This window comes from Nyctereutes procyonoides, unplaced genomic scaffold (genome assembly GCF_905146905.1).
Source record: "Nyctereutes procyonoides isolate TBG_1078 unplaced genomic scaffold, NYPRO_anot_genome, whole genome shotgun sequence".
Lineage (NCBI taxonomy): Eukaryota > Metazoa > Chordata > Mammalia > Carnivora > Canidae > Nyctereutes > Nyctereutes procyonoides.
Window position 1 is genome coordinate 47,068,115 of NW_026575131.1, and position 23,078 is coordinate 47,091,192.

General features: G+C 59.7%; 1 protein-coding gene across 1 annotated transcript in view; it reads left to right on the forward strand.

Moving 5' to 3' along the window:
• Positions 1-2,262: 2,262 nt before the first annotated feature.
• The window catches only part of NOTCH3 (notch receptor 3), a 34,720-nt gene continuing 13,904 nt past the window's right edge, over positions 2,263-23,078 (forward strand). The window contains exons 1-25 of the mRNA XM_055342979.1: positions 2,263-2,447; positions 5,011-5,089; positions 8,444-8,586; positions 8,666-9,004; positions 9,105-9,227; positions 9,313-9,546; positions 10,574-10,729; positions 10,820-11,005; positions 11,662-11,775; positions 12,202-12,315; positions 12,772-13,005; positions 13,119-13,229; positions 13,665-13,857; positions 13,934-14,085; positions 14,290-14,403; positions 15,048-15,203; positions 16,114-16,339; positions 16,632-16,833; positions 16,977-17,130; positions 17,542-17,726; positions 18,248-18,380; positions 18,467-18,724; positions 18,807-18,925; positions 19,273-19,838; positions 22,088-22,420. Of these exons, the coding sequence (XP_055198954.1) occupies positions 2,330-2,447; positions 5,011-5,089; positions 8,444-8,586; positions 8,666-9,004; positions 9,105-9,227; positions 9,313-9,546; positions 10,574-10,729; positions 10,820-11,005; positions 11,662-11,775; positions 12,202-12,315; positions 12,772-13,005; positions 13,119-13,229; positions 13,665-13,857; positions 13,934-14,085; positions 14,290-14,403; positions 15,048-15,203; positions 16,114-16,339; positions 16,632-16,833; positions 16,977-17,130; positions 17,542-17,726; positions 18,248-18,380; positions 18,467-18,724; positions 18,807-18,925; positions 19,273-19,838; positions 22,088-22,420 (4,742 nt within the window). The 5' untranslated portion in view covers positions 2,263-2,329. The remainder of the gene's footprint in view (positions 2,448-5,010; positions 5,090-8,443; positions 8,587-8,665; positions 9,005-9,104; positions 9,228-9,312; positions 9,547-10,573; positions 10,730-10,819; positions 11,006-11,661; positions 11,776-12,201; positions 12,316-12,771; positions 13,006-13,118; positions 13,230-13,664; positions 13,858-13,933; positions 14,086-14,289; positions 14,404-15,047; positions 15,204-16,113; positions 16,340-16,631; positions 16,834-16,976; positions 17,131-17,541; positions 17,727-18,247; positions 18,381-18,466; positions 18,725-18,806; positions 18,926-19,272; positions 19,839-22,087; positions 22,421-23,078) is intronic.

The following is a 23,078-nucleotide window of genomic DNA, read 5'->3' on the forward strand; positions in this document are numbered from 1 at the left end:
CCTCATTCTCAGGAAACACGCAGTGGCGTTTTAGGGGGGGAAAGGAACAGCACGTCCACAACTTGCTCTCAAAAACAAAAAGGCACATTGGGGCACCGGGGTGGCTCAGTTGGTTAAGCATGTGACTCTCCATTTCTGCTTTCCAGGTCGTGATCTCTGGGTGGTGAGGTGTGAGGTGCTCAGTGGGGAGTCTGCTTGGGGTTCTCTCCCTCTCTCTCTGCCCCTCCCCCTGCATGCACAGGCTCTCTCTAAATAAATAAATAAATAAAAACTTAAAAAAAATTTTAAAAAGGCACCTAGAGAGAGAGAGAGAAAGAGAGAGAGAGAGAGAGAGAGAGGGAGTGTGTGTGTGTCCGTATACATATATATGATTATAGAGCAAATGTAGCAAAATGTGGAAAGAGTTGGTGAATGGGCAAAGGGCATATGGAAATTACAGTATTCTTTATTTTTTTAATTTTTTTAAAGATTTTATTTTATTTATTCGTGAGAGACACATACCGAAAGAGAGAGAAGCAGAGACGCAGGCAGAGGGAGAAGCAGGCACCATTCAGGGAGCCCGATGTGGGACTGGATCCCAGGTCTCCAGGATCAGGCCCTGGGCTGAAGGCGGCCCTAAACCACTGAGCCACCCAGGCTGCCCCTACAGTATTCTTTAATTATCTGAGAGAAAGAGTGAGAGAGAGCACATAAGCAGAGTGAGGGGGCAGAGGGAGAAGTAGTCTCCCCCCTGAGCAGGGATCCGAAAGTGGGACTCGATCTGGGGACTCTGGGGATCATGGCCTGAGTCAAAGGCAGTCACTCAACCCACTGAGCCACCCAGGTACCCTGGAAATTACGCTATTCTACGTTTGAAATTATTTTAAAATAAAAAGGTTAAGAGTTGCCTGAAGATTTCGGGGTACCCTTGTGACTCTCTCCGACCATGGCTTAGCCTCAGTGTTCAGCTGCTCTTAGGGCATCCCCAGGCCCCATGGCTTCAGCACCTCATCCCCAAACCATTCCCCAACCCTGCAGCCTCACCCCGAAGCCAAATACCAGGGGGACAGCCTGGCTTCCTTCTCCTCCTCCTCCTCCTAGCTAGTGTGACCCCTGGCCTGTCCACTCCTCCTCCTTTCTCTGCTCCCTCCAGTGGGTGCAGGCCTGTGTCTCTGCTGTTAGATTTTTCCCTCTAATTCATCCTTCCTGGCTGAGCACTGCTCGACCCTCCTCTGGGGAGCCCTCTCAGGGGGAGGAAGGCCTACCCCCACCCCCTGGAACAAGGCAGACATAGAGCCAGAGCTTTATACTTACTTGTTGAATAAATGAATGAACAAATAAGTAACTACCCTCAGGCAGAGCCCTCACCAACCCCTCTAGATGCCCTTCCCAGACTCTACGCTTCTCTCTGGCCTAGCTCTGAACCCGCGGTGCTGGGGGTGGCGGGTGGGGGTCTGTGTCCAGCCTTTTCTTCCCCAGAGTGAGAGCCCCTCCAGGGTTGGGCTTGGGGCCTCTTGGGGTCCCCATTATCGCCACAGAGACAGAGTGGGCTGCTCCGCGGCTTTGTAGCATGACTGATTTTGGAAAAGGCAGCTGATCAAATGGAGCAAGGCTGAACAGCAAAGCTGTGTAGGGTTTGGGTGGTGCTGGGGCCTGGGGTGGACCTCTGGAGTTCACACAGAGTGGAAAAGAGCTTTCTAGGAGAGCTGAGAGTAAGAAGGTGTGTGTGTGTGTGTGTGTGTGTGTGTGTGTGTGTTTGCCCACATGCTTGAGGCTCCTTCCTAATGTGTGTCTAAGGTCTGAGGCTGGGAATGCTGCGACAGGCTCAAGGCCTGGCTGGGCCTGAGCTTTGGGTTTGTGTTCTGTGCTTTAAGTCCCCATGAAGCTCTGTGAATGCGCCTGCCTCTGTGCATGGTGGCTGTGTGTGCATGAGCTTCTCAGGACGTGCTTGCCCTGATTTTGGGGTATCTGCAGGTCTGTGTTTGTGCCCCGGGCTCTGTGTGTGCGCGCGCTCTGAGTGTGTGTTGGGAGCCCCGGTGTTCACGAAGCCGGCGTGTCTGTCACTGCGGGGTCAGCCCATGCTTCACTGCACCGCCCGCCTGAATTTCTGCGGGTCTGCGGGTCCCAGGCTGCGTGGGTGGAGGGTGGGCAGGGACCCCGGGAGGCCCGTAGGGGGGGTGCCGGGGAGCTCTGGGCCGGCCCCGGGGCGGGGCGAGCAGCCCAGGACTGGGGGCGGGGCGGCCCGGCAGCCTCACTTCGGCGAAGTTGGCGGCGCGGAGGCTGGCCCGGGACGCGCCCGGAGCCCAGGGAAGGAGGGAGGAGGGAGGAGGGAGGGTCGCGGCTGGCCGCCATGGGGCCGGGGACCCGGGGTCGCCGCCGCCGCCGTCGCCCGATGTCGCCGCCGCCGCCACTGCCGCCCGTGCGGGCGCTGCCCCTCTTGCTACTGCTAGCGGGGCCCGGGGCTGCAGGTGAGGGACTGGGACCCGGCGGGCGGGACTGGGTGGGTGGGTGGGGGAGGGTAAGAGCAGCTGAAGCCCCCCCGAGTCTGGGGCTGGGGGTTTGGCCTAGGAGCCAAGGAGCAGAGCAGGGGCAGGGAGCGCAGGAGCCCGGGGGCTGCGTGCCAGCCTCGGGGGGGGGCGGGGGCTCCATGGGGGGAGGGGGGCCGGGTCCCGAGGTCCGCAGAAGAGGGGCGCAGGAGCGATCGGGGTTGGGGACGAGGGACCCAGAAATGAGGGACCCGGAGTTTGAGGTGCGGGGATCAAGGGCGCAAGATCGGGGGCACCAAGAGTCTGGGGCTCGCCCCCAACGCACGTCCGCCTGGAGTCCTGGGAAGGTCACGACTGGAGCCCCAGGACCCCCCAGGCTGGGGACCCCTCGCACAAAAGCCCCCCTACACCCCCAGGGCTGGCCTGGCCGGGCGGGGGACGCGAAGGGGGCGCGAAGTTCTCGGAGCTCCGAACTCGGGGAAAAACTTCTCAGGCCGGAGCGCCGCAAGACCCGGAGCCGGAGCCGGAGCCGGAGCCGGAGCCCGAGCCCGAGCCCCAGCGGCGCCCGCGCCCCTCTCGCCGCCCGCGGCCCCGCTCCCTCCCTGGCCGCCGGCACCGGGCGGCCCTGGACGCCGCCCCCGCGAGGGGAGGGAAAGCGGGGGCGGGGGGCGCGAGCCCACGTGCTCCTCGGGCTCGGGCGCCGGTCGGCTCCGGCCGAGCCCCTCCCCCGCGGGCCGGGCCCCCCGCCCCTCCCGCCCCTCCCGCCCCTCCCCCGCCCCGCTCTCCCTTCCCCCGCTCGGGACAATGGCCGCGCCGTCTAGACACCCCCTCCCCCCGGCCCGGCCTCGCGCTTTCTTTGCCAGACAAAGCGGGACGGGCGGCGGGGCCGGGGCGGGGGCTGCGGGTGCTGCGGGGGCTGCGGGGGCTGCGGGGGCTGCGGGGGCGCGCACCCCCAAGGGAGGCCCGGCCGGCCCGGGGTCCCGGGGAGCCGCCGTGGGGCCCGGCGCGGGGAGGGAGGGAGCGCCCGCACCGCCCAGCCCGGAGCCCGACGACCGACCGACCGGGCAGGACCGGGCAGGAGCCGCCGCCCCCGCGGGCCCGGCGCGCGCACGGCCTGGCCTGTCACACTCGCCCGCACACACAGCGCCGGGTCACACCTGCGGATGGAGACGTGCGCACACACACGCACGCACACCAGGCCCGCGGGGTGGACACGCTGCTCGCGCCCTGACACGCTTGCACACAACTACCGCTGTTGTGCGCACCGCTGATCGCCGGCCCAAGGCTTCGTGCACGTCGCCTGCACACATTCAGACACACACGGACGCAGATTCAAGGCACGCCTACACCCGGTTTATACACGCAGACAGACAGGCACACCTCACCCACGCACAGACACACCTGGGAACGAACGCGCTGGTCCCACACACACGCACAGCTCTGTGCCCAGATAACCGCTCACGTGCTCGGGCCCACAGCAGCTCCAGCCTGCACACGGAAGGTACAGGCATGTGGACACGCGTGCACTCTAAGAATACACACGTGGCTCCCTTGGCCCGCAGTTTGGCAAGTCCCACAGTCTGCATTTCGAGGCCCCTGTCTGGGGTGGTAACATCCTGTCTCTGTCCACTGAGGAAGGGGACACATGCCATGTGGTCCTATTCTCCTGTCCAGCTCAACTTGTTCTGTCTCCTCTGCATCTCTGTACATCTGTCCCCTCTCTGTGTTGTCCTGCTTCTCGTTGCCTTTTTTGTGTGTCTCCGTTTTTCTCTATCTCCCTCCATCTCTCTCTTCCCAGCTCTCTATCTGTGACACACGCGCACACACACACAGAGGTCCTACACCTGTCAGCACACTCGATTCTCCACCAGCTCACACCCAGCCACACCCCGACCAGTCTGGCAGGAGAGTTAGACTGCCACGCCCCCGAGGGACACAGCCCTCAGGGATGGGGACGCTGGACAGGGCAGCACATGCCTAGTGCCAGCTGCTCCTCCCTTCAACCCACACCCCATCCCTACAACACCCAGTGCTGGCTGTGCAGGGGCTACAGGCCTTGGCCTCTCTCACCAGAGCACCATGCAGGTCTTCCCACCTGGAGTAGATGCCCAACCTCAGGACAAGGGAGACCCATGGCCCCAGGCCTCCTTGCCTCTGCCCTCTCCATTACCCTGGGATCTGGGCACACAGCCCCAGACCTCCCTTCAACACTCAGCACCCCTCACTTCCTGCCTCTGCACACACACACCCCCCATTCTGGCAGCTTCCTGAGTCCCCACATCTGGCACAAGTCAGCACCTCCTCCTGCCTGCCCCTGCCTTGTGGTTCCCAGGGCTTGAGCTGGCAGGGACAGCTGCAGCCCCAACAGCTGGGGCCAGGGCGGGGGGCCGTGGGAACTGTGGATGCAGGGGCTCCATGCACCCACACAGACACCCCCAGCCCGTTGCAGCTGTTGCCTGGGGGAGGGAAGGATGGGCTCTGTCACTCTGAGCTGGGGTTCTTGGGTGCCTGGCTGACCCCCCATTTTCCTTTTGCTCCCACACAGCACCCCCTTGCCTGGACGGAAGCCCGTGTATGAATGGAGGTCGCTGCACCCAGTTGCCCTCCCGGGAGGCTGCCTGCCTGTGAGTGCCTGGCTCTGAGCCATCAGTGGGTCCTGTGTGGGGAGGTGGTCTGTGTTCTCCCTTGGCCTCTGTGCACCGTGGATGCCTCTGCCACTTCCTACATGTGTATGTTTTGGGGAACCTCTAGAATGGGGTTAAGAACTGAGGAAGGTTGAGAGCAGGGGCTCTGCAGTCTGCCTGGCCTGGGTTCAGATCCCACATGGTGTTGCTGACTGCCTGGGACTTAAACTCTTAAAGTTTCAGTGTTGTGGTCTGGAAAACAGGTGCACTAACCCCCACTTCACAGAGTTCTTGGCTGCCTGAGGTCACATGTAAAGACTCTGATGGAGGTAGTTATTATTCAATCAACAGATCTTCAGGGACCAATGGCAGTGGCTTGGCAATACCAATTACATCCTCCTATATCTCAATATTTAGTGTTGGGGGTACAGAGGCCTGTAATCCAGCCCTGCTCTGTCACTTTCTTGCTGTGTGACCTTGGGTTAGTCACTTCTTTCTGGATCTCATTGCATCTGTGACATAGGAGTGCTTTTCTCTGGCATGTGACCATGAAGGGGTTCAAGAATGCAGTTGTTGGATAATGTAAGGAAAGACAGAGGGTTGGGAGTAGCAGAGCAGAGGCAGGGAAAGCACTGAGCAGAGGGAGACAGAAGTCCATTTGAATTCTGGGCTCTGGGATACCTTGAGCAAGTGCTTTGAGCTCTCTGACTCTGTTTTTGCATCTGGAAAATGGGGGCAATTATAGTTCCTCCTTTACGGGGTTGATTGTAAAGATCGAGAGACACTTCATATGATGAACTCAGCAAAGTGCTCAGCGTAATTACGTAAAGTGCAAGTGCTCCATAAATTGGGAGGATGATGAAGATGATGATTATTAATAATAATGGCAGGGGCACAGGAATACATGCAATAAAGGGGAACGTCCCAAGGTTTTGGGGAAATGCTTGGTTCCTTTTATAATATTGTCATTAGTAATCGTAGCCTTTGACTGATTCACTAATATATTCGTTTATTCAACAACATGTGTGCCAAGCTGGACGGGTCCGGGGTGACTTTTGATCCTGGAGAGCCCCTTTGAAGTCACACACTGCACTTTGACTGGAGTCCCACTTGGGCTCACCCAGGTGGGGGCTTAGCCTGGCTGAGCGGGTTCCTCAGGTTGGGAGTGCGCGATGGTGGGGGTGGGGGAAGTGTGACCTTATCTGGAGCTACTCACCTGGGAGGCGGAGCCGCGGGGCCGGGCGCCTGCTCAGTGGAGCTCTGCACCTGGAATTCAGCCGACAGGTGAATGCTGCAGCCGCTGCCCCGCCCCTTAACAGGTGAATCACCAGCGCGCGCGGCCGCCCGGAGCCCGGATTACCCGGAGTGGAGCGGCCTGTCCCCAGAGCTGGGCCGGGGGAACCACTCCCCACGGGCCCCCCATCTCCTTCCAGATTCTAAATATTGGGGTCTTTTTAGGAACGCCCCAATATGTCAGGCTTCCGTGCACCCCCCCCAGCCTCTTCCTCAAAGTAGCCTCCCAAGCCCTCATCTCTGCCTCCCAATCTTCACCGCACCCCCTCCCCCCTCCCCTCCCGTCCCGTCCCGTCCCCTCCCCTCCCCTCCCCTCCCGCCGACCCCCAGCCCAGTCTGCGCTCCCCCTGTCGGTTTCCCCCAAAGCCAGGCTGTGAGGCGGGGCGCGGGCGGAGGCTGGAACCGGCCCGACCGGTCGGCAGGGGAGCGGGGCGCAGAGCGTGGGAACCCGCCCGGGGCGTCGGGAGGGGGCCGCGCGGCCGCGCCCTGCCCGGCGGTGGGACCGCCAGTCCCCGGCGCCCGGCGCAGCGCGCCCCCTCCCGGCGCACAGTCGCGACGCACGTCCTAGCCCTGCGGGTCGAGGGGATCCCTTTGGGGAGGGGCTCGGAGCCTGGGCCCCCCTGCTTAGCACCATCGGCCCCCCTGCCGTGCCGTGCTCCGGCCTGTTTCGCGGGTGGCCGGGGTGGGGGGAGTCCTGTGGGTGACGCTAGGGACTGAGTCATCTCTGAGCTTAGAGGGAGGCACCGCGCCGGGGGTGGGCAGCGTCGGGGGCGGGGCCTTGGACCCTCTGGCGAGTCCAAACCCTTCCCTCCCGCACCGCCACCGCCACCACCGTGCCCCTCTCGAGGTTTCCAGTCTCGAGACCAAGGGCTCGATTCCCCTCATACTCAAGGTTGCCTTGGTGGGCTTGGGGAAGGGGCCGGAGGCCAAGGACTCCATCCCAGTAAGAGGGCGCCAGCATTGGTGTCCCCCTCCTCCTCCCAATGGCAGGAAGGGTTGTAGGTGCCTCCAGGAAAGGGGTGGAGGATTTGTGAGACTTCCCCTCTCTGTCCGAGATGCCGTCTGTGAACTGCCCTGTGGATTTGGGTCTGAATGTGTGCCAGGCCAGTATGTGGAACCGGCTGTCCCGCCGTGTCGTCTGTATGTTTCTGAGTCTGTCTGCGTGCTTGAGTGGTTGTCTCCTGGCATCTGAGACTTTGCGTTCACTGTTCCCTCTGCCCGGAAGGCCCTTCCTCACACAGCCCCACGGCCCCCTCGCTCACCTTCCTCGGGCTGAAGATACCAGGTTTGCCGTCCGTTGTCACTCATCTCCTTTATTCTGGGTCGTGGTTTCCTGGCTGCCGTAACAGGCCACCCAAAGCTGGGTGGTTTAAAACAACAGACATTTATTCTCACAGTTCTGGAGGCCAGAGGTCTGAAATCAAGGTGCTGGCAGCCACGTCGTCTCCAGCGACCTCACAGGAGAGTCCTTCCTGGCCTCTTCCACCTTCTAGCAACTTCAGGCGCTCCTTGGCTTGTGGGTGCAACACTCCGATGTCTGCTTCTGTCATCACATGGTCTCCTCTTTCTCCCAAGCCTCCCTCTGCCAATGGATTTAGGGCCCATTTTGAAAATCCAGGATGATCTCATCTGTGATATCTTTCACTTAGTTACAACCGCAAAGACTCTTTTTTCCAAATAAGGTCAGAGTCACAGGTTCTGGGACATGGGCGTTTCTCTTCTGGGGCCATCGTGCAAACCCATTGAACTCTTCACGGCCTTTACCATCCCATGCCGGCATGTTATATCGTTATTTGTGTATCTTCTCTTGGCCCAACTTGGCTGTGAGCATAAAGAGGGTGGGGATGACTTTTATTGTGTCTGCGACTGTATTCCTATTGCTAAGAGCATAGTAGGTACTCAGGGAATATTGGTTGCACGAATGAACGAGGCGTGTGCCCATTTGTTGGGCTGTTTGCTTGTGTGTTTCTTGCCTTTCACGTGTGTGAATCTTGGGGTCTGGCATGCTCCTGCCCAGTACCATCCTAGTACTGCTCTGTACTAAGCTGTCTCTGCCCACAGGTGCCCGCCGGGATGGGTGGGCGAGCGGTGCCAGCTGGAGGACCCCTGCCATTCGGGCCCCTGCGCTGGCCGTGGCGTCTGCCAGAGTTCCGTGGTGGCAGGTGCCGCCCGCTTCTCCTGCCGGTGCCCCCGTGGCTTCCGAGGTAAGGGATGGTCTGGAGGGGAGCCAGGGGCAGGCAAGGGTGTGAAGAGCCCAAGCTCACCCTCTCCTGGTCCCTCCAGGTCCCGACTGCTCCCTGCCGGACCCCTGTCTCAGCAGCCCCTGTACCCATGGGGCCCGCTGCTCGGTGGGGCCCGATGGCCGCTACATCTGCTCCTGCCCGCCTGGCTACCAGGGCCGCAGCTGCCGAAGTGACGTGGATGAGTGCCGGGTGCCAGGGCCCTGCCGCCACGGCGGCACCTGCCTCAACACGCCCGGTTCCTTCCGCTGCCAGTGCCCAGCTGGCTACACGGGGCCACTGTGTGAGAATCCTGCCGTGCCCTGTGCCCCCTCGCCGTGCCGTAACGGGGGCACATGCAGACAGAGTGGCGATCTCACCTATGACTGCGCCTGCCTTCCTGGTGAGGGAGCTGTGCCCTGGGGGGGGGGGGGCGCAGCAGGAGCACAGGGACAGCTGGCCAGCCTGGCAGTGACCATCTTTGCCTCCTCCTCTCATGCCAGGGTTCGAGGGCCAGAACTGTGAAGTGAATGTGGATGACTGTCCAGGGCACCGATGTCTAAATGGGGGGACGTGTGTGGATGGCGTCAACACCTACAACTGCCAGTGTCCTCCTGAATGGACAGGTGAGCACCAGGGCTGAAGACAGCCAGGTGGCAGACGTTGGGAGGGCATGCAGCGGGTATGGACTGGTGTGTCTGTATGCCACAGGCCAATTCTGCACGGAGGACGTGGATGAATGCCAGCTGCAGCCCAACGCTTGCCACAATGGGGGCACCTGCTTCAACACTCTGGGTGGCCACAGCTGTGTGTGTGTCAATGGCTGGACAGGCGAGAGCTGCAGTCAGAATATCGATGACTGTGCCACGGCTGTGTGCTTCCACGGGGCCACCTGCCATGACCGTGTGGCCTCGTTCTACTGTGCCTGTCCCATGGGCAAGACTGGTGAGTGGCCATTTTCCTCATAGGCAGCAGGGAGCCATTGATGGTTCTATAGTGGGGGCGGAGATGGAGTCTGACTTGAGTGTGAGAATGGTTATGCCGGAGGCCAGATTTGGGGTGCAGGCTGAGCCTGGGAGAGGCCTAAGTAGAGGCTGGCCCACAGTCCAGGGCAGTAGCCCTCAAAATAGAGAGCTATCCTGTGACTGAGAAGGAGATGGGACCTTTGCAAGTGGCAAAAGTCAGGGAAGGTGTTTGGGAGGGGGACTTGGATATGGACAACAGGTCATTGTCAGGCAGAGGATACTGCAGAAGCAAAGGCTTAAAGGTATATAATCAGAAAAGGGAGTCAACAGATTTTTTTTTTAATTTTTTTTAATTTTTTATTTATTTATGATAGTCACAGAGAGAGAAAGACAGAGAGGCAGAGACACAGGCAGAGACAGAAGCAGGCTCCATGCACCGGGAGCCCGATGTGGGATTCGATCCCGGGTCTCCGGGATCGCGCCCTGGGCCAAAGGCAGGCGCCAAACCGCTGCGCCACCCAGTGATCCCCTGTCAACAGATTTTAAAACAATATGTGGATATTTCCAACTCATTTTCAAATGATTCAGAAAAAAATACATAAAGCTTACAGTAGTTGAGTCTAAGTGGTAGGTGTATGCATCAACTTTGTGTTACATTTGAAAATTTTCATAATAAACGATTGGGAAAAATAGCTACTGAATACACTGCAGGTTAATAAAAACAAAACACAAAACAACGTGTGGGGGATGTGGGACTTTGGGCAGAGCTGGAGAGTCCGCACTTTTTTTTTTTTAAAGATTTTATTGATTTATTCATGAGAGACACAGAGAGAGAGAGAGGCAGACACAGGCAGAGGGAGAAGCAGGCTCCGTGCAGGGAACCCGATGTGGGACTTGATCCCAGGTCTCCAGGATCACGCCCTGGGCCGAAGGCAGGTGCTAAACCGCTGAGCCACCCAGGGATCCCCTGGAGGGTCTGCTCTTGAACTCTGCCTACCCCTTTCCAGGACTTCTGTGTCATCTGGATGATGCCTGCGTCAGCAACCCCTGTCACGAGGATGCTATCTGCGACACGAACCCTGTGAATGGCCGGGCCATCTGCACCTGTCCACCAGGCTTTACTGGCGGGGCATGTGACCAGGATGTGGATGAGTGCTCCATTGGTGAGGGGAGCGCCATCTGAGAGTTGGGAGGGAGGTGAGGGGCAGGTCCTTAGCCACCCATGCTCATGCTGGGGGGGCCTATTCCTGCAGGCGCCAACCCATGTGAGCACCTGGGCCGGTGCGTGAACACACAGGGCTCATTCCTGTGCCAGTGCGGCCGTGGCTACACTGGCCCGCGCTGCGAAACTGATGTCAACGAGTGCCTATCCGGGCCCTGCCGCAACCAGGCCACGTGCCTCGACCGTATTGGCCAGTTCACCTGTATCTGCATGGCAGGTGTGTGGTGGGTGTGGCCAGGGCAGAGCCTGAGGCTGTGGCCAAGGCCAGGGAAGACTGCAGGCCACAACGAGGGTCCCTCCCACCTGGGTGAAACTGTGTCTGGAACGTGACCCCCAGGGACTGAAGCCTGGGATGAGATGGAGGCTAGGCCAGAGCAGATTCTTTGTGGGAGGCTAGGGCCATAGTCAAATGGAGTCCATAGAATCTCAGATGGGCTGGGAGTAGAGTGTGTGCCTCAGGACCCACTGGGGGGCTGGGGATGATATGAGGGCGCGAGCAGGGGCTGGAGTGGGTCAAAGAGGAACCTGTAGACAGCCTGGCACTAACACTGGGGTGGGATTGAGGCCGGGCCCAAGACTGTGGGGGGGGCCTGGGGCTGGTAGCTGAGAACCCGGTACAGTGTGACTACTGCAGAGGGAATAGAGTGGCCTGAAGGCAAGGCCCATGTGGAATCTTAGAATCCTTGGGCCAGTCAGGCCCACATGAGCGTCCACCGTGAGGTCAAAAGCTGAATTTGGCGTTGGGCTGGGCGACAAGGCCAAGCAAAGCTCTGGGGGACTATCTCTGAGTAAGAAAGGGAATCCTCTCCCGCGTGTTCTCCCTTTGGACAGAGGCTAACCCCCACCGCCCTAATACCCTCCCTCACTCGCTAGGCTTTACAGGCACCTACTGTGAGGTGGACATGGATGAGTGTCAGAGTAGCCCATGTGTCAACGGTGGGATCTGCAAAGACAGAGTCAACGGCTTCAGCTGCACCTGCCCCTCAGGTGAGGACCCTGGGCCAGGGAGCCTGAAAAAGACAGGTCCCCGCAGAGGCAAAGGCTCTAGGGGCACCTATAAGACCATGTTAGTGGATAACTATCACGAAAGAAACCACATGCTATGAAAAACATTGAAATTAAATTTAAAACTAAATTAGGGTGCCTGGGTGCGTCAGTCGGTTAAGCATCTGATTCTTGATCTCGGCCCAGGTCTTGATCTCAGGGTGGTGAGTTCAAGCCCTGCGTTGGGCTCCACGCTGGGTGCCGAGCCTACTTAAAAAACAAACAGGCAAAAAAACAAAAACAAAAAAACCCACACAAAAACTAAGTAAATGATGATCCTACTCATCTCACCCGAACAAGACAGGGCTGGCAAGGGGTGACTTCTCTGACCCTATCTGAGCCTCTGTCCATCCCACTCCCCACCCTAAGGCTTCAGCGGGGCCATGTGTCAGCTGGATGTGGACGAGTGTGCAAGCACACCCTGCCGGAACGGAGCCAAGTGTGTAGACCAGCCCGATGGCTATGAATGCCGCTGCGCAGAGGGTGAGAGGGCTGGGCGGCCTAGCGTCTGGAGGCAGGGCAGGGGAGGGGGAAGGCAAAAAACAGCCCTGAGGAAAATGTGGGGGCAGGGGGCTGCAGCAAGGTGGGACCAGTGATGGAGGTGAGCCTAGGGGCGGGGCCAACAGGTCTGGCCCAGACTGGGTGCGCTGAGGTAGAGTCCCACGTGTAGGCATTTCCAAGTCCAGAGTGGAGAGTGAGGGGGAGCAGGGTTGCTAGTGTAAGGACTGGGGGCGGGGTTACGGCTGGGGACGGGATGTATCTGCGGAGGTGTCTTGGGGGGGCTAGTCCTGGAGCTTGTAGCTGGCTAGAGTTAGGGTGCGGGGCCTGGGCCGAGCCCACCTCCCGCTGGCTGGATGCGCAGGGCCTGGGGTGGGGGGGCCAGGAGTGGGCAGGACTTTGGCTAGTGGGTGGAGCCTGACCCCCCCCCCCATCCTCCAGGCTTCGAGGGCACCCTGTGTGAGCGCAACGTGGATGACTGCTCCCCGGATCCGTGCCACCATGGGCGCTGTGTGGATGGTATCGCCAGCTTCTCGTGCGCCTGCGCCCCGGGATACACGGGCACACGCTGTGAGAGCCAGGTGGACGAGTGCCGCAGCCAGCCCTGCCGCCACGGAGGCAAATGTTTAGACTTGGTGGACAAGTATCTGTGCCGCTGCCCTCCTGGCACTACAGGTGGGGCCGGAGGCTGGGCTGGGCCAGAAACCTGGAAGGGCACAGAGGGTTTGGGAATGGTGCCCCTGGTGGGGCTCAGTGGTGGCTCCCCCTGCTGTGATCCCCTTCCCCAGGAGTGAACTGCGAGGTGAACATTGATGATTGTGCCAGCAACCCCTGCACCTTCGGAGTCTGCCGGGATGGCATCAACCGCTATGACTGTGTCTGCCAGCCTGGCTTCACAGGTGGGCAAGTGGCTGTTGTGGGAAGAGGGCCATTATAGGGGGAGAGGACGAGGATGAAATCACCCTATTCTTGGCCGAGTTTGCCCCTCTCTTTGCATTCACTTGTCCAATGAGATTGACCACACGTAGCCTTGAGTTTGAGCTCTCTCGTTGGCCTGAGGTTGACCGCAGTCTCAAGGAGGGGGGTGTTTCTGCATAGGGCCAAAGTAATCCTTGGTGAAAATGAAGGTGACTTCTTGTAAGTTTGGGGATGAGTATGATCTGGGGTGACGCAGCTTGCTTGAGGAGGTGGCTGTCTTAATGTGGACAAGAGCTGATGTGTTATGAAGATGAGATGGTTTTCGCCCAAGGGTGTGGCCAAACGGGGCAAGGTTGCCCTTCCCTGTCGGCACCATGGCCGTTGTCCTGGGATGAGGTTGCCTTCATGCTCTTCAGGGCCCCTTTGCAACGTGGAGATCAACGAGTGTGCGTCCAGCCCGTGCGGTGATGGAGGCTCCTGCGTGGATGGGGAAAATGGATTCCGCTGCCTCTGCCCTCCCGGCTCCCTGCCCCCGCTCTGCCTCCCCCCGAGCCATCCCTGTGCCCAAGAACCTTGCAGTCACGGTGTCTGCCATGACGCGCCCGGAGGGTGAGGCCTCTCCCCAGCCCCCTGACCCCTGCTGCCTCCCCGCCCACGGACGTTCCCTGACTGCCGTCCCCTCCAGGTTCCGCTGCGTGTGTGAGCCTGGCTGGAGTGACCCCCGATGCAGCCAGAGCCTTGCTCCCGATGCCTGTGAATCCCAGCCCTGCCGGTCTGGCGGCACCTGCACCAGTGACGGGATGGGCTTCCACTGCACCTGTCCCCCTGGTGTCCAGGGTGTGTGCCCCCACGTTCCCACCCCAGGCTCTCCCGCCCCACTTCTTTTGCTTGTTTCCTTTCTGCTCCACTCTCCTTCCTCTGCATTTGCCTCCTCCCCACCTCCGCCTGCCCAGGAGCTTTGGAGGTGGGTATCAAGGTGGGGACCCTGGGGGAGATACCAGGAATCTGTCAAGACTGTCTCATTCTGCCTGCCTGCTACAGGCCGCCAGTGTGAGCTGCCGTCTCCCTGTGCCCCGAACCCCTGTGAGCATGGGGGCCACTGCGAGGCTTCCCCCGGCCAGCTGCCTGTCTGTTCCTGCTCCCCCGGCTGGCAAGGTACACCATCTGCCTCTTCCTCTTCTTCCTCTCCTTCACCTCCTCTGCACCCCGCTGTATACTGGCTGGTGCTGGGTCCCCAGAGGGAAACCTACCCTTGGCTCTGCCTTTTTTTTTTTTTAAGATTTTATTTATTTATTCATGAGAGACACGGAGAGAGAGGCAGAGACACAGGCAGAGGGAGAAGCAGGCTCCATGCAGGGAGCCTGACATGGGACTCGATCCCGGGTCTTCAGGATCACGCCCTGGGCTGAAGGCAGCGCTAAACCACTGAGCCACCCGGGCCGCCCTGGCTCTGCCTTTTGAGGGGGCTTCTTTTTAGGAAGGGACCTGAGCTGGACAGACACTTGCAGCCCGTGTGGTTGGTTCTGGAGAAGAAGGGATATGGGGGTGGGGAAGCTAGGACCCAGGCAGAGGGTTCGGGGACAGCTTCCTTGAGGGGCGGACCTCAATCAGAATGCTATAAGGGGAAGGCAGTTTTGGAACAGTGTGTGCCATGTGCAAAACACCCAGAGGTAAATGACAGCATAGCTTGTCCTCGTATTTACCCACCTCAGCCTTCCGGTTCCCCCTGAGAGCCAGGTCCGCTCAGGCCTTACCCTGTACCCTCTAACCCTAGATGTTACCTTGGTCCCCATTCCCAGGTCCACGATGCCAGCAGGATGTGGATGAATGTGCTGGTCCCTCACCCTGTGGTTCCCACGGTACCTGCACCAACCTGGAGGGAAGTTTCAGCTGTACCTGCCACAGGGGGTATAGTGGTCCTTCCTGTGATCAGGACATCGACGACTGTGACCCCAGTGAGTTGAGGGGAGCTCTCCGGGGGTGCTGCTTGAGACCACATGTTCATCAAGCCCATACTGTGTGCACATCACTGTGCTTTCATCTTCACTGTTCTCTTACCTCCCCCATTTTATTCTTGAAAACCACGGCCCCAAAGAGGTTAAGTGACTTGCCCAAGGTCACAAAGCAAGAGGGATGAGGTGGGATTGGAGCACAGGTCTGCCTGAAACCATAACTGCCTCTGGCAACAAGCCATAAGTTAACATTATGTGTCAAATATGACATAATAGGGCCCCAGTGAGTCCTCAAGGAGCACTGATAGACCCATAATGCAAGCCACTTATACACTTGAAAACTTTCTAGTAGCCACAGAAAAGTTAAAAAAAAGATATATATTTAATTTAATAATATATTTTATTTAATATATAAAACTTATTTTGACATGTAATCAATATAAAATTATTTGAGATATTTTACATTCATTTTCTTTCCATACTAAGTTTTCAAAATCAGAAATCTAGTGTTTATTTTACACTTCAGCACGTCCCATTTTGGACCAGCCACATATCAAGGGCTTAAGAGCCCCATGTGGCCCGTGGCCACTATTCTGGCCAGCCTGGGTCTGGAGGAGGCCTTCTGTGCTGTGCCCAGGAATAAATAGACATAACTTAACCGCATGGGCTTGGCAGCTCAGGGGGCCTTTGGCTCCTCTGTCTCCACCCTCCTTGCACATAGGTGAGGTTTCCAGCTAAGGGAGGGGATAGGGCCACAGAGGGGACAGAATTGGATTCCGCTGACCAAATATGCCCCTGCCCATTAAGGCTGGTTTCTTCCCGATTCCCTTCTATGAAAGGCATGGCTGGGTCAGTTTGGGCTGATGGGGGGGCGGCCAGGTGTATGACCAGGCCTTCTCCCTTCGGACCTTAGACCCCTGCCTGAATGGTGGCTCCTGTCAGGATGGCGTGGGCTCCTTTTCGTGCTCCTGCCTCCCTGGCTTTGCTGGTCCTCGCTGTGCCCGAGATGTGGATGAGTGCCTGAGCAGCCCCTGTGGCCCAGGCACCTGCACGGACCACGTGGCCTCCTTTACCTGCACCTGCCCACCTGGTTATGGAGGCTTCCACTGTGAGCAGGACCTGCCCGACTGCAGCCCCAGGTGTGTGGGGCTGCTCCTGGGAGCTCAGGGACCCTGGTAATGGATGGGGTGTGGAATGTGAGAGAGAGTGGGGACTCTCACTCTTACTCCACCTCACAACTCTGATCCGTGATGGAGGAGTGTCCAGGAAGGGTCAGGGCATTTGTTTGGAGGTCACCTTGAGGACACTGGTCCCTAAAGGTAGGGGTAGGGGTCTGAGAGAGGGCCCTCTTGACGGGAGGCTGGGCCAGAAGGCGGGGCCTGCATGGGTGTGGAGCCTGACCCACCCCTCACTTCCTCGCTTCCCCTCCAGCTCCTGCTTCCACGGCGGGACCTGCGTGGATGGCGTGAACTCGTTCAGCTGCCAGTGCCGCCCTGGCTACACGGGCGCGCACTGCCAACACGAGGCCGACCCCTGCCTCTCTCGGCCCTGCCTGCACGGGGGAGTCTGCACCGCTGCCCACCCTGGCTACCGCTGCACCTGCCCAGAGGGCTTCACTGGCGCGCAGTGCCAGGTGGGCGGGGTCGCGGGGGGGGTGGCGGGGAGAGGAATTTGGAGGGCTGCTCCGGGGTAGGGGACTGCCCTGGGGCCCTGGAGAAGCCGGGGTGCGACTCCTCGCGGGTCCTCCAGCACTGATGCTGACCGCTTCCCCTGCAGACGCTGGTAGACTGGTGCAGCCGTGCGCCCTGCCAGAACGGGGGTCGCTGTGCCCGGACCGGGGCCTCCTTCTACTGCCTTTGCCCTCCGGGGTGGAGCGGCCGCCTCTGTGACCTCCGGAGCGTGCCCTGCAGGGAGGCCGCAGCCCAGATGGGTGAGGCAGGCGGAGCGCAGAGTCGGGGTGTGGGGCTCAGGAGGGTGTGTGCGCCTGAGCTTTGTGCTACTGTGAGCTGAATAAGGCGAGACTATCGGGCAGAATGGGGTGTATGGGTGAGCGTCTGTGGAAGTGTAACCGTGGGACAGCTGGTCAGGGCCAGGAGGGCGCTTGCCTCTGTCACCATGAGGTATCTGGGATGACGTCTGTGACGCTGTGTGTGACTGAGCTAGTGTGGGCAGTAGAGGCGTGTGTATGTGCGTGCCAGTGACTGAGACTGTGCCAGTTTGGGGGGCCGTGTGACAAGCTGATGGAGTGTGCATGAGACCCTGGTGACTGATGCCAGCAGGACTGTTTGGTGATGCTGAGAGTGATGGGAATATGTGCCTGACACCGCCCTCCTCTGTGCAGGGGTGCGGCTGGAAGAGCTGTGTCAGACAGGTGGGCAGTGCGTGGACAAAGACAATTCTCACTACTGCGTGTGCCCCGAAGGCCGCACGGGCAGCCACTGTGAGCAGGAGGTGGACCCCTGCTTGGCCCAGCCCTGCCAGCATGGGGGCACCTGTCAAGGCTACATGGGGGGTTATGTGTGTGAGGTAAGGGGCGCCCAGAGTCGGAGACGGGAGCTAGTCATGCTGGGTGTGTCTGTACACACACTTCTGTGTGTCTGTGACCTGGTATGGGTGTGTCGCTCTCTAGGCATGTCTGGGTTTTTGCTTTTGTGTCTCTGGGTATAATCTTGTGGGTATATTTCTTGGTTGATCTGAGGGATTTTCTGCCTGTCCGGGTGTGCCTCTGTCTTCGGTTGTTTCCTGGATGTGTCTCTATCCCTTTGTGCGCCCTGACTTTTTGGGGAGGAATGCACGTGCTGGTGTCTGAGTGCATCTCTGGTTGTATGTTTCTTGGGTGTATCTGGGTACCTGATGTTTCTCCTGTCCTGTGCATTTGTGTATCTGTGTCTCTCTGCACCCGGCATGTCTGCGACCCCCTGTGACTGGATGTGCAGGCCTCTGTGTGTTGGATGACTCTCTGTCCTTTTGTACTGCGATCTCTGTGTCTTCCTGGGGAGTATCTGTGTCCCTCTGGGCTTAGAAGTCTCTGTCTCACATCACTACAGTGTCCAGCTGGCTACACTGGGGACAACTGTGAGGATGATGTGGATGAATGTGCCTCCCAGCCTTGCCAGCACGGGGGCTTCTGCATTGACCTTGTGGCCCGCTATCTCTGCTCCTGCCCCCCAGGAACACTGGGTATGCCAGAGCCAGGGTGGGGGACAGGATGGGAGGCTGGGTCCCGATCCCCTCCTGACTGCTCCCCCATCGTCCCCTCCCCAAAGGAGTGCTCTGTGAGATTAATGAGGACGACTGTGGCCCAGGCCCACCCCTGGACGGTGGCCCCCGGTGTCTGCACAACGGTACCTGTGTAGACCTAGTGGGTGGCTTCCGCTGCACCTGTCCCCCGGGATACACCGGTCTGCGCTGTGAGGCAGACATCAATGAGTGTCGCCCGGGTGCCTGCCATGACGCACACACTCGGGACTGTCTGCAGGACCCAGGTGGGGGCTTCCGCTGCATTTGTCGTACAGGCTTCACAGGTAAGCACCGGAGAGGCGGCTGCGCGGGGATCCTGCCTGTGTTCCCGCCTTGTGGCTGACCCTCCCGCTCCTGCTTGTCTAGGTCCCCGCTGTCAGACCGTCCTGTCTCCCTGCGAGTCCCAGCCCTGCCAGCACGGAGGCCAGTGCCGTCCCAGCCCAGGCCCTGGGGGTGTGCTGACGTTTACCTGTCACTGCATTCCGGTAGGTCACACGAGTGTGAGTGTCTCTGGGAGAGGCGTTGGGAGCGTGGCCTTGTTGGAGGATGTGGCTTTGGGGGAGACGAGGTGGAAGGGAAAGGGGTTCCTGAGAAATACTGAAAATGCCTGGAGAGAGAGTGGGTTGGGGGGTGGGGGGGCGCAGTGCAGTTGGGAGGCTGGGCCTCCCGGGGAAGGCAGGGCTTATTTGCAGGGGGGGGCCTCCAGCGGGCGGGGGAGGGGTTGGGGGGACCCGGGACCGGGAGAGGGAGAGGGAGAGGGAGAGGGAGAGGCAGGCTCAGCCTTCTCAAGCCTTGACCCCCTAACCCCCCTCTCTTTGCCCAACCGGACCAGCCGTTCTGGGGCGCGCGCTGCGAGCGGGTGGCGCGCTCCTGCCGCGAGCTGCAGTGCCCGGCGGGCGTCCCCTGCCAGCAGACGGTGCGCGGGCCGCGCTGCGCCTGTCCCCCGGGCCTGTCGGGGCCCGCCTGCCGGGGCGCGCGGGGGTCGCCGCCCGGGGCCGCCAACGCCAGCTGCGTGGCCTCGCCGTGCCTCCACGGGGGCTCCTGCCGCCCCGCGCCTCTCGCCCCCTTCTTCCGCTGCGCGTGCGCGCCGGGCTGGGCCGGACCGCGCTGCGAGGCGCCCGCGGCGGCGCCGGAGGCCCCCGAGGAGCCGCTGTGCCCGAGCGCCGCCTGCGAGGCCAAGAGCGGGGACCGGCGCTGCGACCGCGAGTGCAACAGCCCGGGCTGCGGCTGGGACGGCGGCGACTGCTCGCTGAGCGTGGGCGACCCCTGGCGGCAGTGCGCGGCGCTGCAGTGCTGGCGCCTCTTCAACAACAGCCGCTGCGACCCCGCCTGCAGCTCGCCCGCCTGCCTCTACGACAACTTCGACTGCCGCGCCGGTGGCCGCGAGCGCGCCTGCAAGTGAGCCCCTCGTCCGTGACCGTGGCCGTGGCCGTGGCCGTGGCCGTGGCCGTGGCCGGTCTGTGTCCGCTCCACCCGTGCGCCACACCTGCCCATCCGTGGGCCCCGCCTCTCCCCGGCGCGTCCGCTGTCACCCTTAGTCTGGGGGTCGCGCGCCCGCTCTTTCGGCCCGTCCGCTTCCGTGCGTGCGCCCTGTCTGCCCATCCACGTGCCCCTGCCGGCTGTCTGTCCGTCCGCCCGCACACCGCCTGTGTGTCCATCCACGGGTCCTGCCTGTCTTTCTGCCTGTGCACCCCATCGGCCTATCCCTATGTCCTGTTTGTCCAACTCTGGACTTTGTTCTGTCCATGCATGGATAGCTTTCGACCCTCCATACACCCAAACGTCTGTCTACACTTCTTTAAAAAAAATTTTTTTTAGGAGCGCCTGGCGGGGGGTGGGGGGGTGGGGGTGGGGTTTCAGTTGGTTAAGCGGCTGCCTTCGGCTCAGGTCAGGATCCTCCGCTCCTCAGATTCGAACTCTGAATCCAGCCTCCTGCTCAGCAGGGAGTCTGCTTCTCCCTCTCCCTCTGCCCCTTTCAAATAGATAAATAAAATCTTTAAAAATTTTAAAAAATAGGGCAGCCTGGGTGGCTCAGCGGTTTAGCGCCTCCTTCCGCCCAGGGCCTGATCCTGGAGACCCGGGATCGAGTCCCACATCGGGTTCCCTGCGTGGAGCCTGCTTCTCCCTCTGCCTGGGTCTCTGCCTCTCTCTCTGGGTCTTTCATGAATGAATAAATAAAATCTTAAAAAATTTTTTTTTAAATAAAAAAATTAAAAATTATTTATTTATTTGAGAGAGAGGACACAAGCAGGGGAAGGTGCAGAGGGAGAGGGAGAGGGAGAGGGAGAGGGAGAGGGAGAGGGAGAGGGAGAGGGAGAAGCAGCTTCCCTGTTGAGCAGGGAGCCCAACTCGAGGCTGGATCTCAAGACCCTGGGATCGTGACCTGAGCTGAAGACAGATGCATAACCAACTGAGCCAGTCAGGCACCGCCCCCTCCCTTTTAAAGATTTTGTCCATTCATTTGAAAAGGGAGAGAGAGCGAGAGAGCACGGGCTAGGGGAGGGGCAGAGGGAGAGGGAGAAGCAGGCTCCCTGCTGAGTGGGGAGCATGACTTGGGGCTCAATCCCAGGACCCTGAGATCATGACCTGAGCCAAAGACAGACGCTTAACCTACTGAGCCACCCAGGCATCACTGTCTGCATCTCTTCTGGTCCATCCTTGGACCTCATCTGTCCATCCACCTGTCTATCTGTATGCTGGTCTGTCTGTGAGCCTCATCTGTCCATTCCTCTGTACCTCTTCGTCCGTGTTCATCCACGTGCCTCTTCCATCCTTCTGTCTCCTCACCCCTTCTGCCTCTCTGTGTGCCCGTTCATCTGTCCATGTCCCTGCCCGCCTATTCCTGCCCCTCTCCTGCCCCTCTCCATGTATTCATGAGTGCTGTCTTTCTGTCCCATGAATTCCATCTGCCCATCTCTGTGCTCCGCCTCTTCTGTCCCTCTGTCTGCCTAGAAGTCTTCCCTCACCGTCAACTCCCTGTCTTTATTACCTGCACTCTCCTCCTCACTCACTCTGCTCCAAACACCCTGGCTTCTGCCACTTTTCAGATACCCTATGCCTGGCAGCACCTCAGGGTCTTAACACTGCACTGGCTGTTCCCTCTGCCTGGAATCCTCTTCCCTCAGGAAGCCACATGGCTCCTCCCTCCCCCCCTTCAAGCCTTTGCTCAAACAGCGGCTCCTCAGCGAGCTCCTCCTTGGCCACCCCCAGTACTGCACCTGCTTTATTTTTCTCCTTAGCATTTAATTCTGCATAGCTCCGTGTGTGTTTATACTTAGCTTCTACTGACGTGTAATGGAACGCTGTGTATTCTGCTCATTCATCTCTTTTAAGGTCTGTCTCTGCCCCCCGGAAGGCCTGGGCGAGGATTTGTGTCTGAGCCATCTCCTGGATGCCTACGGCAGCATCCAACACATAGCACGCATCTGTCTGTATTTATTTATTGATAGTTACTGAAGGAATGGCTGGATTTGCAGAAAGCCTGACACCTGTCGGACACATTCTAGCCCTCTGTGCCCTCACCGCCTGTCCCTCTTGTGTCCCTGAAGTCTGGGTGCTCTCGTGTGTGTGTGTGTGTGTGTGTGTGTGTGTGCGCGCGCGCGCAGAGGTGTTGGATGAACCCTGAGCCTACTCCTCTCCTCCCCCAGCCCAGTGTACGAGAAGTACTGTGCAGACCACTTTGCGGATGGCCGCTGCGACCAGGGCTGCAATACCGAGGAGTGCGGCTGGGATGGACTGGACTGTGCGGGCGAGGTGCCGGCCCTGCTGGCCCGCGGGGTGCTGGTGGTCACCGTGCTGCTGCCGCCTGAGGAGCTGCTGCGGTCCAGCGCTGACTTCCTGCAGCGGCTCAGCAGCATCCTGCGCACGTCGCTGCGCTTCCGCCTGGATGAGCACGGCCAGGCCATGGTCTTCCCTTACCACCGGCCGGGTCCTGGCTCCGAGTCCCGGAACCGGCGGGAGCTGGCCCCGGAGGTGATCGGGTGAGTGCTCTGCCCTGGAGGAGCCCCGATGGTCCTTGAGGCGCTAATCTGGGAGGCGAGGGGCACTGTCGCTCAGGTTTTGTGTGTCTCACTTCCCTTAACCTCTTGGAGAGCCTGCTTGGCGATGCGACCAGCACAGACCAGCACATCCCAGCTCCAGTGCCTTTGACAGTTTGGGGCTGGGTCATTCTTTGCGGTGGGCGGTTGGCTTGTGCACTGTAGGATGCTCAGCAGCAGCATGCTTGGCCTGGCTACCTGCATACCCACTGTATGTACACTAGCCTCCCCACTCACCCCCCACCTCAATATGTGACAACCAAAAATGCCTCCAGATACTGGCAAAGGTCCTTTGTTAGCAGAGTGGTTAAGGGCATGTGTAGCTTTTGTTTTCTGTTTTTTAAGATTTTACTTATTTATTTGAGAGAGAGTGAGAGAGCACAAGCAGGGGGAGCGGCAGAGAGAGAGGGAGAAGCAGACTCCCTGATGAGTAGGGATCTGATGGCGGGGCTTGATCCCAGGCTCATGACCTGAGCCAAAGGATCAACTGAGCCACCCAGGTGCCCTTGTTTTTTGTTTTTTTAAAAATGGAAAACAGAACTTTCCTGATGGTGGCCTGGGAGAGAGGCCAGAAGGGAGGCGTGGCCTCTGAGCAGGGAGG